This window comes from Sinohyriopsis cumingii, chromosome 19 (genome assembly GCF_028554795.1).
Source record: "Sinohyriopsis cumingii isolate HCF-2022 chromosome 19, ASM2855479v2, whole genome shotgun sequence".
In the NCBI taxonomy this organism is placed as follows: Eukaryota; Metazoa; Mollusca; class Bivalvia; order Unionida; family Unionidae; genus Sinohyriopsis; species Sinohyriopsis cumingii.
Window position 1 is genome coordinate 20,438,711 of NC_142979.1, and position 14,246 is coordinate 20,452,956.

Here is a 14,246-nt window from a genome sequence, read left to right on the forward strand (position 1 = left end):
TATATTACAATGACAATTAGTAATAAGGATGACATGGAAGTATGCTATATTACAATGATAATTAGTAATAAGGATGACATGGAAGCACAACATATTACAATGATAATTAGTAAAAAGGATGACATGGAATTATGCTATATTACAATGACAATTAGTAATAAGGATGACATGGAAGTATGCTATATTACAATGATAATTAGTAATAAGTTTGACATAGAAGCACAACATATTATAATGATAATTAGTAATAAGGTTGACATGGAAGCACACTATATTACAATAATGATTAGTAATAAGGCTGTCATGTAGGCACACAGTATTACAATGATAATTAGTAATAAGGCTGTCATGTATGCACACTATATTACAATGATAAATAGTAATAAGACTGTTATGTAGGCACACTATTAGGTAGGCACACTATTATTACAATGATAATTAATAGTGAGGCTGTCATGTAGGCACACACTATTACAATGATAATCAATAGTGAGACTGTCATGTAGGGACACTATATTACAATGTTAGTTATTACTAATGCTGTCATGTAGGCACACAATATTAGAATGATAATTAATAGTGAGGCTGTCATGGTAGTACACTGTATTGCAATGATAATTAATAGTGAAGATGTCACGTATGCACTCTATATCACAATGATAATTAAAAGCGAGGGTGTCGTGTAGGCACACTATATTGCAATGATAATTGAGAGTGAGGTACACTATATTACGGTACTAATTACTAGTGAGGATGTTATGCAGGCATGATATTTGAAAATGATAATTAATAGGGAGAATGTCACGTAGGCACACTAGATTACAATGGTAATTAATAGTGAGGGTGTCATGTAGGCAAGCTATATTACAATGATAATTAAGAATGAGGTACACTGTATTGCAGTGATGATTACTAGTGAGGACGTTATGCAGCCATGCTATATTAAAATTATAATTAATAGTGAGGCACAATATATTACAATGATAGTTAATAGTGAAAATATCATTTAGGCACACTACATTACAATGCTAATTAATAGTGAGGCTGTCATGTAGGTACAATATATTAGAATTATTATTAAAAGTGAGAATGTTATCTAAGCACACTATTTTACAATGATAATTAATAGTGAGGCTGCCATGTAGGCACATTATATTACAATGATAATTAATAGTTAGGCTGTCATGTAGGCACAATGTATTACACTGATAATAGTGAGGTACACTATATTGCAGTGATAATTGCTAGTGAGGATGTTATGCAGGCAATCTCTATTAAACTGATAAGCAACAGTGAGGTACACTATATTACAATGATAATTAATAATGAAGATGTCATATAGGCACACTATGTTACATCGACAATTATTATTGAGGATGTCATGTAGGTACACTATATTACAAGGATAATTTATAGCCAGGATGTCTTGTATGTACACTATATTACAAGGATAATTTACAGTCAGGATGTCTTGTGGGTACACTATATTACAATGATAATTTATAGTCAGGATGTCTTGTGGGTACACTATATTACAAGGATAATTGATAGTGATGATGTCTTGTATGTACACTATATTACAAGGATAATTTATAGTCAGGATGTCTTGTATGTACACTATATTACAAGGATAAATTTATAGTCAGGATGTCTTGTATGTACACTATATTACAAGGATAATTTATAGTCAGGATGTCTTGTATGTACACTATATTGCAAGGATAATTTATAGTCAGGATGTCTTGTATGTACACTATATTACAAGGATAATTTATAGTCAGAATGTCTTGTGGGTACACTATATTACAAGGATAATTTATAGTCAGGATGTCGTGTATGTACACTATATTACAAGGATAATTTATAGTCAGGATGTCTTGTATGTACACTATATTACATGGATAATTTATAGTGATGATGTCTTGTGGGTACACTATATTACAAGGATAAATTATTGTCAGGATGTCTTGTGGGTACACTATATTACAAGGATAATTTATAGTCAGGATGTCTTTTATGTACACTATATTACAAGGATAATTTATAGTGATGATGTCTTGTATGTACACTATATTAGAAGGATAATCTATAGTCAAGATGTCTTGTATGTACACAATATTACAAGGATAATTTATAGTCAGGATGTTTTATGGGTACGCTATATTACAAGGATAATATGCAGTGATGATGTTTGTAGGTACACTATATTACAAAGATAATTTATAGTGATGATGTCTTGTAGGTACACTGTATTACAAGGATAATTTATAGTGATGATGTCTTGTAGGTACACTGTATTACAAGGATAATTTATAGCGATGATGTCTTGTAGGTACACTATTTTACAATGATAATTTATAGTGATGATGTCTTGTACGTACACTATTTTACAAGGATAATTCATAGTGATGATGTCTTGTAGGTACGCTATTTTACAAAGATAATTTATAGTGATGATGTCTTGTGGTCTAAAGCGCTCTCCGTTACGGATCACTGCCATCTCACCTCTGTCTGCGTGGGTTCGAGTCTAGGATTCAGTCAATATGGGCATGTGAGAAAGCTTGCCAGTAGCTTCTCGTGGGTCGGTGGTTCTTCCCGGGGTTTTCCCGGGTTCTTCCTCCACCATTAATACTGGCCGCCATGCATAGCCTATCGTGTGCTGAAATATGGCGTTAAACCCAACAACAACAACAACAACAAAGATAATTTATAGTCAGGATGTCTTGTGTGTACACTATATTACAAGGATAATTTATAGTCAGGATGTCTTTTGGGTACACTATATTACAAGGATAATTTATAGCGATGATGTCTTGTAGGTACACTATATTACAAGGATCCTGTGTAGAGTATAAAGCAGTTTTCCACAGCAGAAGAACAAATCATGGACCAGCTAGAAAACATGCCTGATATGGTCTCCATGCAATCTAAATACTTCCGAGGAGATCAGGTTCCTTAAAACACATTGTACGAATGATCATTCTAATGGGGTTGTAACCATTTACACTTTAAATAGTTGACCATTGATCGTGTAAATAGTGCACACCATCTCAGTCTTTTTTTCATTATCATTGATACGACAGCGACACTGACAAACCACTGACGTCTATTATTTTCTATATAGATATGTAAATGCAAAGATCTACTTTGTTGTCTTACATTCATATTTAAATTCAAACAACAATGTGTTCACGGAATACGGTTATTAACATACGTTTATTATTTGCTAAGATTAAAGAATTTACTGGGTTCTTGAGTCTGTAATCATATTTATCGTACATCGTACATGATTTTATGCATTATGTGTTGCTCTATATAATATAGTGCTTCTGTTACGGACATATATATTATATATTATTTTATAACATAGTATTTATTTAAGCCATGTGGGTTAATGATATTTATTCTTTAATTCAGTGGCTTCCCTGTATTTAAAGAATATTATATGTATGTACGTTCTCCAATCTTTAATCAAGGTTATTGCCAAGCTCATATCAACACCTAATTCAGCCAAATAATGCCACAAATTATTTGAATGGATGTCATGTCAACATCACGTGCTGAGTAGAGTACATTTGTTCTGTAGAGATGTCATGCATGCTCTAGTTTTTGATTGGCTCAATAATACAATTTCAAACCATGGATGTTAAGACGTTTGACAAAACAGAATAGTTTCAATACCTGGAATCTATTATTTAAACATATTACAATATTATCCTGGTTTTTCATTAAACCAGTTTTCCAATTAATCAGTATTAAACTAATGATGTACTACCCTTCAGCAAGAAAACGTTTTTTTCGTTTGGCTCCGCTATTAAAACATCAACAGTATATTTAGTTACCGAGAAAGTTAAAATAAATTACAGAAGGAAGTCTTCTTGAAAGCAAGATTGGTATAATGAAAAATACAACGTATATTATTAAGTTGTTTGCCCCTATATTGCTAAATATGTAACTGTAAACATCGCTGTGCAAAGTTTAGAACGAATTAGCATATCTCCGTTTTGTACCATATATGTTTGATTCACTCTTTTTCTGAACTGAAAATCAAATGTCTAGTCCTTTTTATTCACATGTAAAACATTTGCGAAGATATATTAGTAAACTATTTTAGGCGATATTGTCATCAAGGAAAATTAAATCAAATATGTTAGACGATGTAAATAAAGTAAACCAAATGGTGTCAATCAATTCTCTAACCATTTTGAATGCATTTGTCAGATGAAGAGATGCATTTAAATGCATAGTTGTAGGTATCATTGTATTGCTTAGCTGCCTTGACTTTGACGTTGTCTTGATAAGAAACTGTGGCAGTCTTGAACTTCCTCAAGTAAGAATTGGTAAAAATTATTTCAAAACAGATCAGGCTTCTTGCCTGCTGGTTAATCTTGGTGACTAAAATCGTTGCAAATTTTCAGAACCTAAGGAGGACCTTTTAAGTTTGTATTTTTTTGCCTCACAATAGGAAATAATCTTTCACTGCCATTGTTGCTGACCTCCTACTGAAAAAGACACGTTATCAGGTTATATTCAACAAGAAAGCTCACAAACAATGCTTCAGGAGTGGTAGCATGCAGGATTTGAGTAGGTGGTTTAAAGTACTTCAAAACTGAAATCTGCTGGAGGTGCTATAGCAGTGTACTTTTTCACATCATTCTGCCACATGCCCACAGTGGCTAGTATTGTTGTATACAATTTATGTCATACATGTACTATATACTAATATTACTACATGATACATGTATGACAGGTAAACTGTAAGTAACAGTACCAGCCCTTGTGCTCATTACCAACTGTAAAATTCACGGCACACTACTGTGTGAAAAGCATAATATACACATCGAAGTTTGATGGCTGAACACTAGGCCAAATTATGGTGTACTCCAATTTATACTTCACGTTTTGTGGAATACAAATCTTTTTCCTTGGAGGTGAAAACAGCTATGCATAAGTGATGTTCGCTTCGAAATGGCCATCATTTTAAAGTATTTGCTGGGATTTCTATATTCGTTCAGTAAGTCTTTCAATAAGTTTTAACAAGCTTTATTTTCAGTTGAATGTATCGTAGATATATGCGTTTGATTTTGATGACTGACAGATAGTAAATATATAGATACCATCGAGAAAACATAAGTTACACGCTGTAATATAAAAGGTCTCAACCAAGCAGAGCTTCGAAACATGCTATTTGCGGAAAGGTCTTTTTGATATAGCAGTACTAACACGGTGAGAACAATTTTGGTATGTTATTACTTAAAATAGATGACTTAATATTCAAGTAGAGCTTTTAAAATAGAAGAAAGCTTGTCCATGGCAGTTTTTAATTATATTTCTGAGTGAAATTCTAAGTATACACACTTACACAAGTCCATATCTTTATCAGACAACAGCTTGATACAGTGTTAGTTCCATTGTAATATGTGTTAACATTCTCCAAGATATGGCCTGTCGGAAGTAGCTTAAGTCTAAATAAAACATGCAAGCGCACGGCGCTGAGTCTAGGAACGGTCTATTCTTGTAGTTTATTACAAAATGTGATTTATCACTTATAAATGTTAAGCGAACGGAAATGTAATTAGTATAACAAGAAAAAAGATAACCACTTTAAAGACAATACAGTGCTTGTTGCATGGCTTAGTGAAAATGTTGCTTATTTTATACAGAAATAAGATCCACATGGAATGGCAACAAACGGCTAGACGTTCTGGTGCTAAAGTGATATGTTAACCTCAAGCACAGACATATATATATATATATATATATATATATATATATATATATATATATATATATATATATATATATATATATATATATATATATATACAACATCTAAAACAGCACGCTTTACGTCGATTCCCACTGTTCCTATCTACTAACTAGTGAAACCAAATACAAGGCGGCCGGGTTGGCACAATTAGAATTGAAATAAGTCTGCAGAGTGAGACATGTTTATTTATGTCTTACTGACAACAATGGTGCAGTTCGCTTAAAGCTTAAGAGCTGAATACATCTTATCATGCCATCTCCTGCTTAGTACTTTAAGGCCAAAGCGACAATATTTAGCCCAGGCAAGGTTTTGTGTAATCTTTACTCTGCCCTAATGGCAAATTGCCTTATTCTATGGAAGACAAACTGTGCGAAAGTATAGCATTATCTCTTTTTTGTAAAGCTGTATAATTACCTATTACAGATTTTTCAAATATGTTTATCATTGATTCCATATTTCTCATCGTTCCTAAAAGAAAAGAAAGAACAAGATATAAAGGCGGTATTATTTTTTTTTTTTTTTTTTTTTATTTTTTTTTTTTTTTATTATATATGTCTATAGATAAATCGTATTTTCAAACTAAAGTATGGAATGATTGAAAAGGCTACCTACTAGTATTAGTTGTATTGTGTTTTTGATGGTGAATAGGTATTTCCAAACTGCTCGATTCCATTTTACCGTAATACGATGATTACCCGGGTAAATTTAGTCAAATATGTTGGAATATTTCCATTTACATCCCTAAAGCAACATATATTGAATTATGTCTATTCTTAGAAAATCCCCCACGAAACTAAATAACAATATTTATTAACGGTATTAGTCTATATGTGTATAGGCGATGATTTAATCTATGTGTAGTTACACAAACCTAAAAGCACTTTCAGTTGCTCATTCTGTCATACTGGACTTAAACGTCATTCGAAGGATTCGGATTAATCAGATACTGCTATGAAGTTTGGGAGATTTTAGCCAGGAGTTTTGTTTCTGCTGTGGGTATTTTTTATGTTCTTTTTTAATACTTGCAGTGGCGGAGAGTAACCGTATAGCTGGTTACAAGAAGTGGCATGACAGTTAGATTTACACAATTTCACATTTCTGAAGGATATCAATTATTTAAATCATATGGTTTGAGCTTTATATTTCTTGTTCACTGGACTAAAGAATGGTTTGATAGATTATTTTGCCTCAAGTAATTGTTATTGTATTGTGACTAGAGAAACAACATGAGTAGTTTACAGGTTATTTCAAAATAACATTTTTCTGAACCGTTATCTTTGTCCAAAGATATATATATATATATATATATATATATATATATATATATATATATATATATATATATATATATATATATATTTAACGTTTCCTGAGCAAAATAGAGCAATAAGATATAAAGTTCTGATTTCTGATCATCCTGCAGCATCTTGTGTAAGCAATATTCCTTCTATAATGTTGTTGCTACGTAATGTTGAAAAATGGACTGTATTGCATGCATGTGAAATCTATAATACGTTAAGCATATTCAATTTAAATTGATGGCTATTTTGTTAAATTTTTTATATTTTATTATATACTATTGTAATGTAATATTGTATTAATAGACTTGTCCGAAATCATATTTATTTTCTACTTGACCTGAAGTATTTATTTTTTCATTTTCACTTTATATTCTAGAGTAAGGCCCCGAGTGGCTGAGTGGGCTAACGTTACGGATCACTCCAATCTCACCTCTGTCTGCGTGGGTTCGTGTCTCGTATTCGGCCAATGAGGGTATGTGAGAAAGCTTGTCAGTAGCTTCTCGTGGGTCGGTGGTTAGTAGTGAATAGGGATACCCTACGGACAATGGGAATTAGCATTACAGAACCCCTTGGGACAATCTACGGACAATGGAAATTTAACATGGCGAAAAATCGTGGGACAATCTACGGACAAGGGGAATTTAACATGGGAATAAATCGTGGGACAATCTACGGACAAGGGGAATTTAACATGGGATTTTTTTTTTTTAAAATTTTTAAAAAAAAGGGGTAGGCAATTCAAAGACTATCTCTTTTCGAGAAATATGGCTGGCCCTGAAAAGGGCCTTTGGTTTATGTTAATATGCCCTTAACATAAAGGGCATTTGCGACATCTTCTTGTCCTCAAACTTCGTCTTACAGCAGGGCCATACATCAGAGTCCTCTTGAGGCAACCTTGTCTCTCTATATAGACTCTTCTTATCCACAGGCTGCTGTTGGTCCTGTGGACAACGGTCCACTTGGATCGGACATACATGAGCATGTCCGTCCTGAACATCATTGTTGACACAAGGGTTGAAGATTCAACGTCGGTCCACATGTTGAGGCTCCGAGAATAGGTGAATCAATGCAGTGAACGGCGCTTATTTATAGGGACAGAAAGGATTGAAACGGATTGAGTTCATTCACCAATCCGAACACGCGTTACAGAATTCAGTCAGCCCGCATCCAATCCGAAGAGAGCAGTCTGTGACGTCACGTAGTCAATATAGATTCGCTAGCGCTTGTGTGCAGTCAATCTATGCGACAGTGATTCAACATGACGGAAACTCAGAAAACGATCCAGTGGGGTGCACCAGCAGGGGAGACCGCCCAAGGGAACTCGGACTTACTTTCAGAAGAGGTGAATTGGGATTTTGTGGATTTTCTCTCCTCGCAAGAATTTGTTCCGGAACCTTCGTTACCTTCTTCATTACCGCAAGTGGAGAATTTTAGACAGAGACAGAAAGAAGAATTGGAGAAATTTATACAACGACAAAAGGAAGCCGAACAAGTTTTTCTCCTACAGCAACAGCAGCAAGAAGAAGAGGTAAGAAAAAAACAACAGCAGCAACAGCAAGAAGAAGTAGTAGCAGCAAAGAAACAAGAGGGTGAAAATCAAACGGTCACGGTACTGTTGGACATTTTAGCGGAGTTAAGAAGTCTGAAACAAATGTATCAGACTTCATTATCACGACCGAAGAGAATACGACCTTCCCGAGCTAAACACGTCAACCCTGTGACTAAGCCTACCGTACCACCCTTAGTGATTTCAACCCAATCATCATCAGCATTACGCAGTTCAGAAGTAGGCCTTGGCCGTGGCAAAGGCATAAGGCAGTTAAAATTGATTGGTTAAACTCACCCCTGCACCATAAAGAAAAAAGGCCCTTTTCAGGGCCACCCACATTTCTCGAAAAGAAATACAATTTCAATTTGCCAATAACTCAAAAAACCCCACCCATTTTACCCTTATAGTACGTGTCTGTGTATGAGTGCGTGAGTGTAGCTTCTTATTTTAAAATCATAACTCAAAGACTCTTACCTTATATCATTCATTTATTCTTTTCTCCATTTTTTACAATCCAATTCACAACACAACACTTTAATAAAAAGTTCATTGATTTCTTCTGTCTCCTTGTTTAGTCTCTCTGTTTTTTGAATTTCTTCACCGTCACACTCTTTTCCTCTTCTTCTTCCTCCTCGCTTTCTTCCCTTCTTCTTTTTTTCTCTTGTTTCTTTTTCTTCACCTGTCTTCTTTCTTCCTCAGAAGAATCCCTCTCTTCCTCTGAAGAATCCCTCTCTTCTTCTGAAGAATTCCTCTTTTCTTCTGACTCCTCTTGTTTCTTTTTTGGGCAATCTGGAGACCAATGTCCTTTTTCTTTACAATAATAACAGGTATCTTGACTTTTGTCTTTTTTATCCCCTGTTTTTTTTCTTTTTTGACGGTCTGGACACTCTGAAGACCAATGCCCTTTCTTCTGACAGATATAGCAAGTATCTTGACTTTTATCTCTAAAGGAAGGAGAGTAGTCCGTAGGCTGGTCTGAAGAGAATTTTCTAATGACCCCTCGCAAAGCTCTGACGAAACGTTCCATCTGGTCAGTCTCTTCCATCGTTGTGTTCGGCTTGAGAGTGAAATGAATAGTGAAAGGACAAGACACACACCCTTTTATATACGCTGGTCTGCTATGACTATAAAGTAGTTTATGGTGTTTGAACTTGAGTCATTTGACTTTTTGCTTTCAAGATGAAACGATCCCATTCATTCGAGAAGAGAGAAGAAGAAAGTAAGAGGCAGAAACGTGATCTATCGCCTCGTACCAGGGCTGAAATCTTGGCACAAATTCATGCCAGTGATTTTGAAGAGGACATGAGTGAACCAGAATCCGAACCCTCTAAACCAAGTTCACCACCCTTTGTCAACCCTGAAAAGTACTATTCCATTCGAGAGACGGAAAAGCGCTCCTCTAGAAAATTTAGAACCACGGCTTACAAATACACGGTGAAGTTTAAAGATTTCAAGGCTGAAGTGCCGTTAGAGAAAGCAGAAGTGTTCATCACCGAGGTGTGGGATTCTTTGCTCACTGCACTCAAGCAGCAATGTCAACCCAAAGAAGACGATCGCTTGAGACTTTCCATACAACACGACGGTTTGAAATCCCCTGTTTGGATCGAGTTTAGCACCCCTGCAGAATTGACTGCTTCCAAAGTCATGGACAAGATTCAACACGTGCAACAATCTAATGACCAGTTTGACATCACCGATGGAAAAGCCACACTGGACATGGCCCACGTCTCTCCTCCTCAAGGGACTGGACGCAAAAAGATGTTATTGGTAGACGACCTTCGCAACACCAAAACAAGTCTCGTCCGAATTAACAACCCTCAAGACCAGATGTGTTTAGCCCGTGCCATCGTGGTGGGACGAACCTATGCCAACAAGAACGACACGGTAGAATGGAAAAGAACCTGGGACACTATTCAACGTTCCGACCGAGCCAAACAACGAAACGAAGCAGAACTCTTGTTACAACAAGCCGGATTGCCCAAAGACACACCCTGCGGCATTCCTGAGATGCAAAAATTGCAAGATGTCCTAGCTCCACGATACACCTTGAAAGTGCACCCTCAAGAAATGCGCGGACCTCTATTGTTTCGAGGCCAAGATTTTAAGGACGGAAAATACATTCATGTTTATCATCACGATGACCATTTCGATACGATTACCAGTATCACCGGATTTCTGGGATACGGTTATTACTGTGAGAAATGTGACCATGGTTATAATAATCGAGAGCAACACAAGCATTGTGGATTGAAATGCTCAGGATGTTTGGCCTCTTCACCCTGTCTGAGCGAAGAACCAGTGCCTTGTTCCACTTGTCTGCGCACGTTTGTCAGCCCTACCTGTTACCAACAACATCTGAAAACGCAAGGTTCACAGAAGAAATGTGCTTGTCAACTCCTGAGATTGTGCCCTACGTGTGAACAAGTCATATGTACCAATGCTGCCAAGGCACACGTATGTCGAGGAAAGAAAAAATGTCACATTTGTCACCACATCGTGGACTTGGAACACCAATGCTACGTGCAAAAATACCAACCCCCACCAGAGAAAGAGGACGGTCACAAGAAGAAAGGCAATTTCATCTTTTTCGATTTCGAATGCATGCAAGAGACCGGCATTCACATTCCTAATTTCTGCGTGGCTCATCGAGCGTGCGAGAAGTGCATTCAAGAACCTATCTTCAGTCATTGCCCTCACTGCAGCAAGATACCCGGAGGGCGTGAAAAAATCTTTCGGGGACCAAACACGTTAGCCGATTTTGCCCAATGGGTCTTAGACCCCGTCGACAAGACGTGGAGCCAAGAGGACATCGAACGTTACGGAGATTGTCATCGTCATGCCACGGTGATGGCTCACAATTTCTCCGGATACGATGGACAGTTTCTTTTGAGGTACTATACGGAACAAGGCACCGAGCGTCCTAAAGTGACTTTGAACGGAGCCAAAATCATTTTCATGCAAGTGGGACAAGTACAGTTTAAAGATTCGATGAGCTATTTGGCCATGCCTTTGAGTCGAATGCCTAAAACGTTTGGAATGACAGAAATGGCTAAAGGGTACTTTCCACACTTTTTCAATACGGAAGCCAATCAACATGCTGTTCTACCCCATTTGCCTGAGGTTCACTATTACGACCCCGACAACATGCGTACCGAACAACGAGAAGCTTTCTACGCTTGGTACCAGATTCACGCCTCGGACCCTTTCGACTTTCAGGAAGAAATGCTAAAGTATTGTCGTTCCGACGTGGACATTTTACGGCGTTGCTGTGGAAAATTTCGAGAACTGTTCATGGAACACGGAGGGGTCGATCCTTTGAAAGAAGCTTGCACCATTGCCAAAGCGTGTTCCTTAGTGTACCGCCAACGATTCATGCCTGAAAACACCGTGGCTGTCATCAGTCCTCAAACGACCCACTATGTCAAGCGTCAATACTCGGTCAAAGCCCTACGTTGGTTACATTACTTGTGCGACAAGGAAGACAAATGGATTCAGCATGCCCGCAACGGAGGAGGCGAAAAGACCATTGGAACGTATTCGGTTGATGGCTGGGACTTAGAAAACCCCAAGATCGTGTACGAGTTTAACGGTTGCTTATTTCACGGATGTCCCGTCTGTTACCCTGACCGTGGCACTAAAAATCAGTTTTTGCAACGAACCATGGAAGACTTGTACCAGGACACTTGTCAGCGACGCCTAAAGTTAGAACAGCAAGGATACCAAGTGGTGGAAATGTGGGAACACGAGTACGATCACCGTATGAAAACCGATCCCGAGTTTAAACACCTCGTGGAAAGTTACCAGTTCATGGACCCGCTGAACCCGAGGGATAGTTTGTACGGAGGAAGGACCAATGCCACCTGTTTGCTGTACCAAGCCGACGAAAAGAAAGGAGAAGAAATCAAATACTTGGATGTGTGTTCGCTGTATCCCTACGTGTGTAAATATTGTCGCTTTCCTGTAGGGCACCCGCAATTGCTGACGGAACACATCGACCTGAAAAACATTCGACAATACGAAGGCTTGATCAAGTGCAAAGTTTTGCCTCCCACGAACCTCTACCATCCCGTCTTACCTCACCATTGTCAAGGCAAACTGATGTTTCCCTTGTGCCGTACTTGTGCCGAAACGTGCAACCAAGACCAGCCTTGTCATCACAGCCAGGAAGAACGGGCCTTGACGGGAACCTGGGTCAGCGTAGAATTGTTCAAAGCTCTGGACATGGGATACGAACTGTTTGAAGTATACGAGATTTGCCACTTTCCCAAGACACAACAGTACCGCAAGGGTGATCCCAGTCAGAAAGGCATTTTCGCCGACTACGTGGATGCCTTTTTGAAACTGAAGCAAGAAGCCAGCGGCTATCCTTCCTGGTGTCACACTCCCGAAGACCAAATACAATTCAAAGAGAAATATTACGAACAAGAAGGCATCACTTTAGACCACATCGAGAAAAACGAAGGCAGGCGATCGTTTGCCAAAGTGATGTTAAATTGCTTGTGGGGTAAAATGGCACAACGACCGTGTTTACCCAAGACGGAATATTTGACAGAACCTTCCCGCTACTTCCAGATGATTCACGACAAAACCAAATACATGAAACACGTGGACGTCGTTCGAGAGAATTTGATCTTGGTCAATTACGAAGAAGATCTGGACTTTGTACAAGACGATCCTTTTGGAAATGTCATCATTGCGGCTTACGTGACAGCCCATGCTCGCTTAAAATTGTACGAAGCTTTAGAACTGTTAGAAGAACGCGTCCTGTACTTTGACACGGACAGTTGCATTTACATCCATCACCCGATTCAACATCACCCTAACATCGAAGGAGACCGTTTAGGAGCCTGGACAGACGAGCATCCCGACGACAAGATTCTAAGTTTCGTCAGTGGCGGTCCCAAAAATTACGGCTACGAATACCGGGACAAACAAGGAGAAGTGCACACGACGTGCAAAGTGAAAGGACTGACTCTGAATTATCGTACCAGTCGTGTGGTCAACTTTGGGGTATTGAAAGAAGCCTTGCAATCGGGAGAGGATGGAAACTTTAAAGTGACCACTCACCAACCGAACAAGATTGTACGTTTACCCACTCACCACATCGTCAGTCGACCTTTGGAAAAAGTTTATCAAATCGTGTACCAGAAGCGAGTTCGACTTCCCAATCATTTCACCTTACCGTATGGACACGTTGGTATAAAACATTGGTTGTAAGAGGATAGCCACCCACCAGAAAGATGACTTCGCCACAGCAAGAATCGAGTGAGAAAACCGATGAGAACTCCAAGTTCAAACCCTACCATTTTCAAGTCTTCTTACCTGACTATTGTGATTGTGCCCGTCGATTGGACACGTTTCAGAAATGGCCTACGGATAGGGAAGGATTACCTTCTTCGCATGTTTTAGCTAGAACAGGATTTGTCTACTTGGGACCTGAGTCAGGATTGGGATACGAGGTACAGTGTTTCGCTTGCGGACTGAAGTTACGAATGGATCTATGTATCTATAAAGATTCAGCTATTCTGGAACATACTCGATGGTCTCCGCACTGCCCTTACCTTTCTATGACCTTTCCACCCATTACACTACGGTACAATGTTGACGGTACCTTAGAGACGGTACC

General features: G+C 38.1%; 1 protein-coding gene across 2 annotated transcripts in view; it reads right to left on the reverse strand.

Moving 5' to 3' along the window:
• LOC149775243 (uncharacterized) overlaps nucleotides 1–14,246 on the reverse strand; it is a 70,868-nt gene that overhangs the window by 12,841 nt on the left and 43,781 nt on the right. For both annotated transcript variants that reach the window (XM_089943399.1, XM_089943397.1), the window contains one exon: nucleotides 6,185–6,238. In XM_089943399.1, coding sequence (XP_089799525.1) covers nucleotides 6,185–6,238 — 54 coding nt within the window. The remainder of the gene's footprint in view (nucleotides 1–6,184; nucleotides 6,239–14,246) is intronic.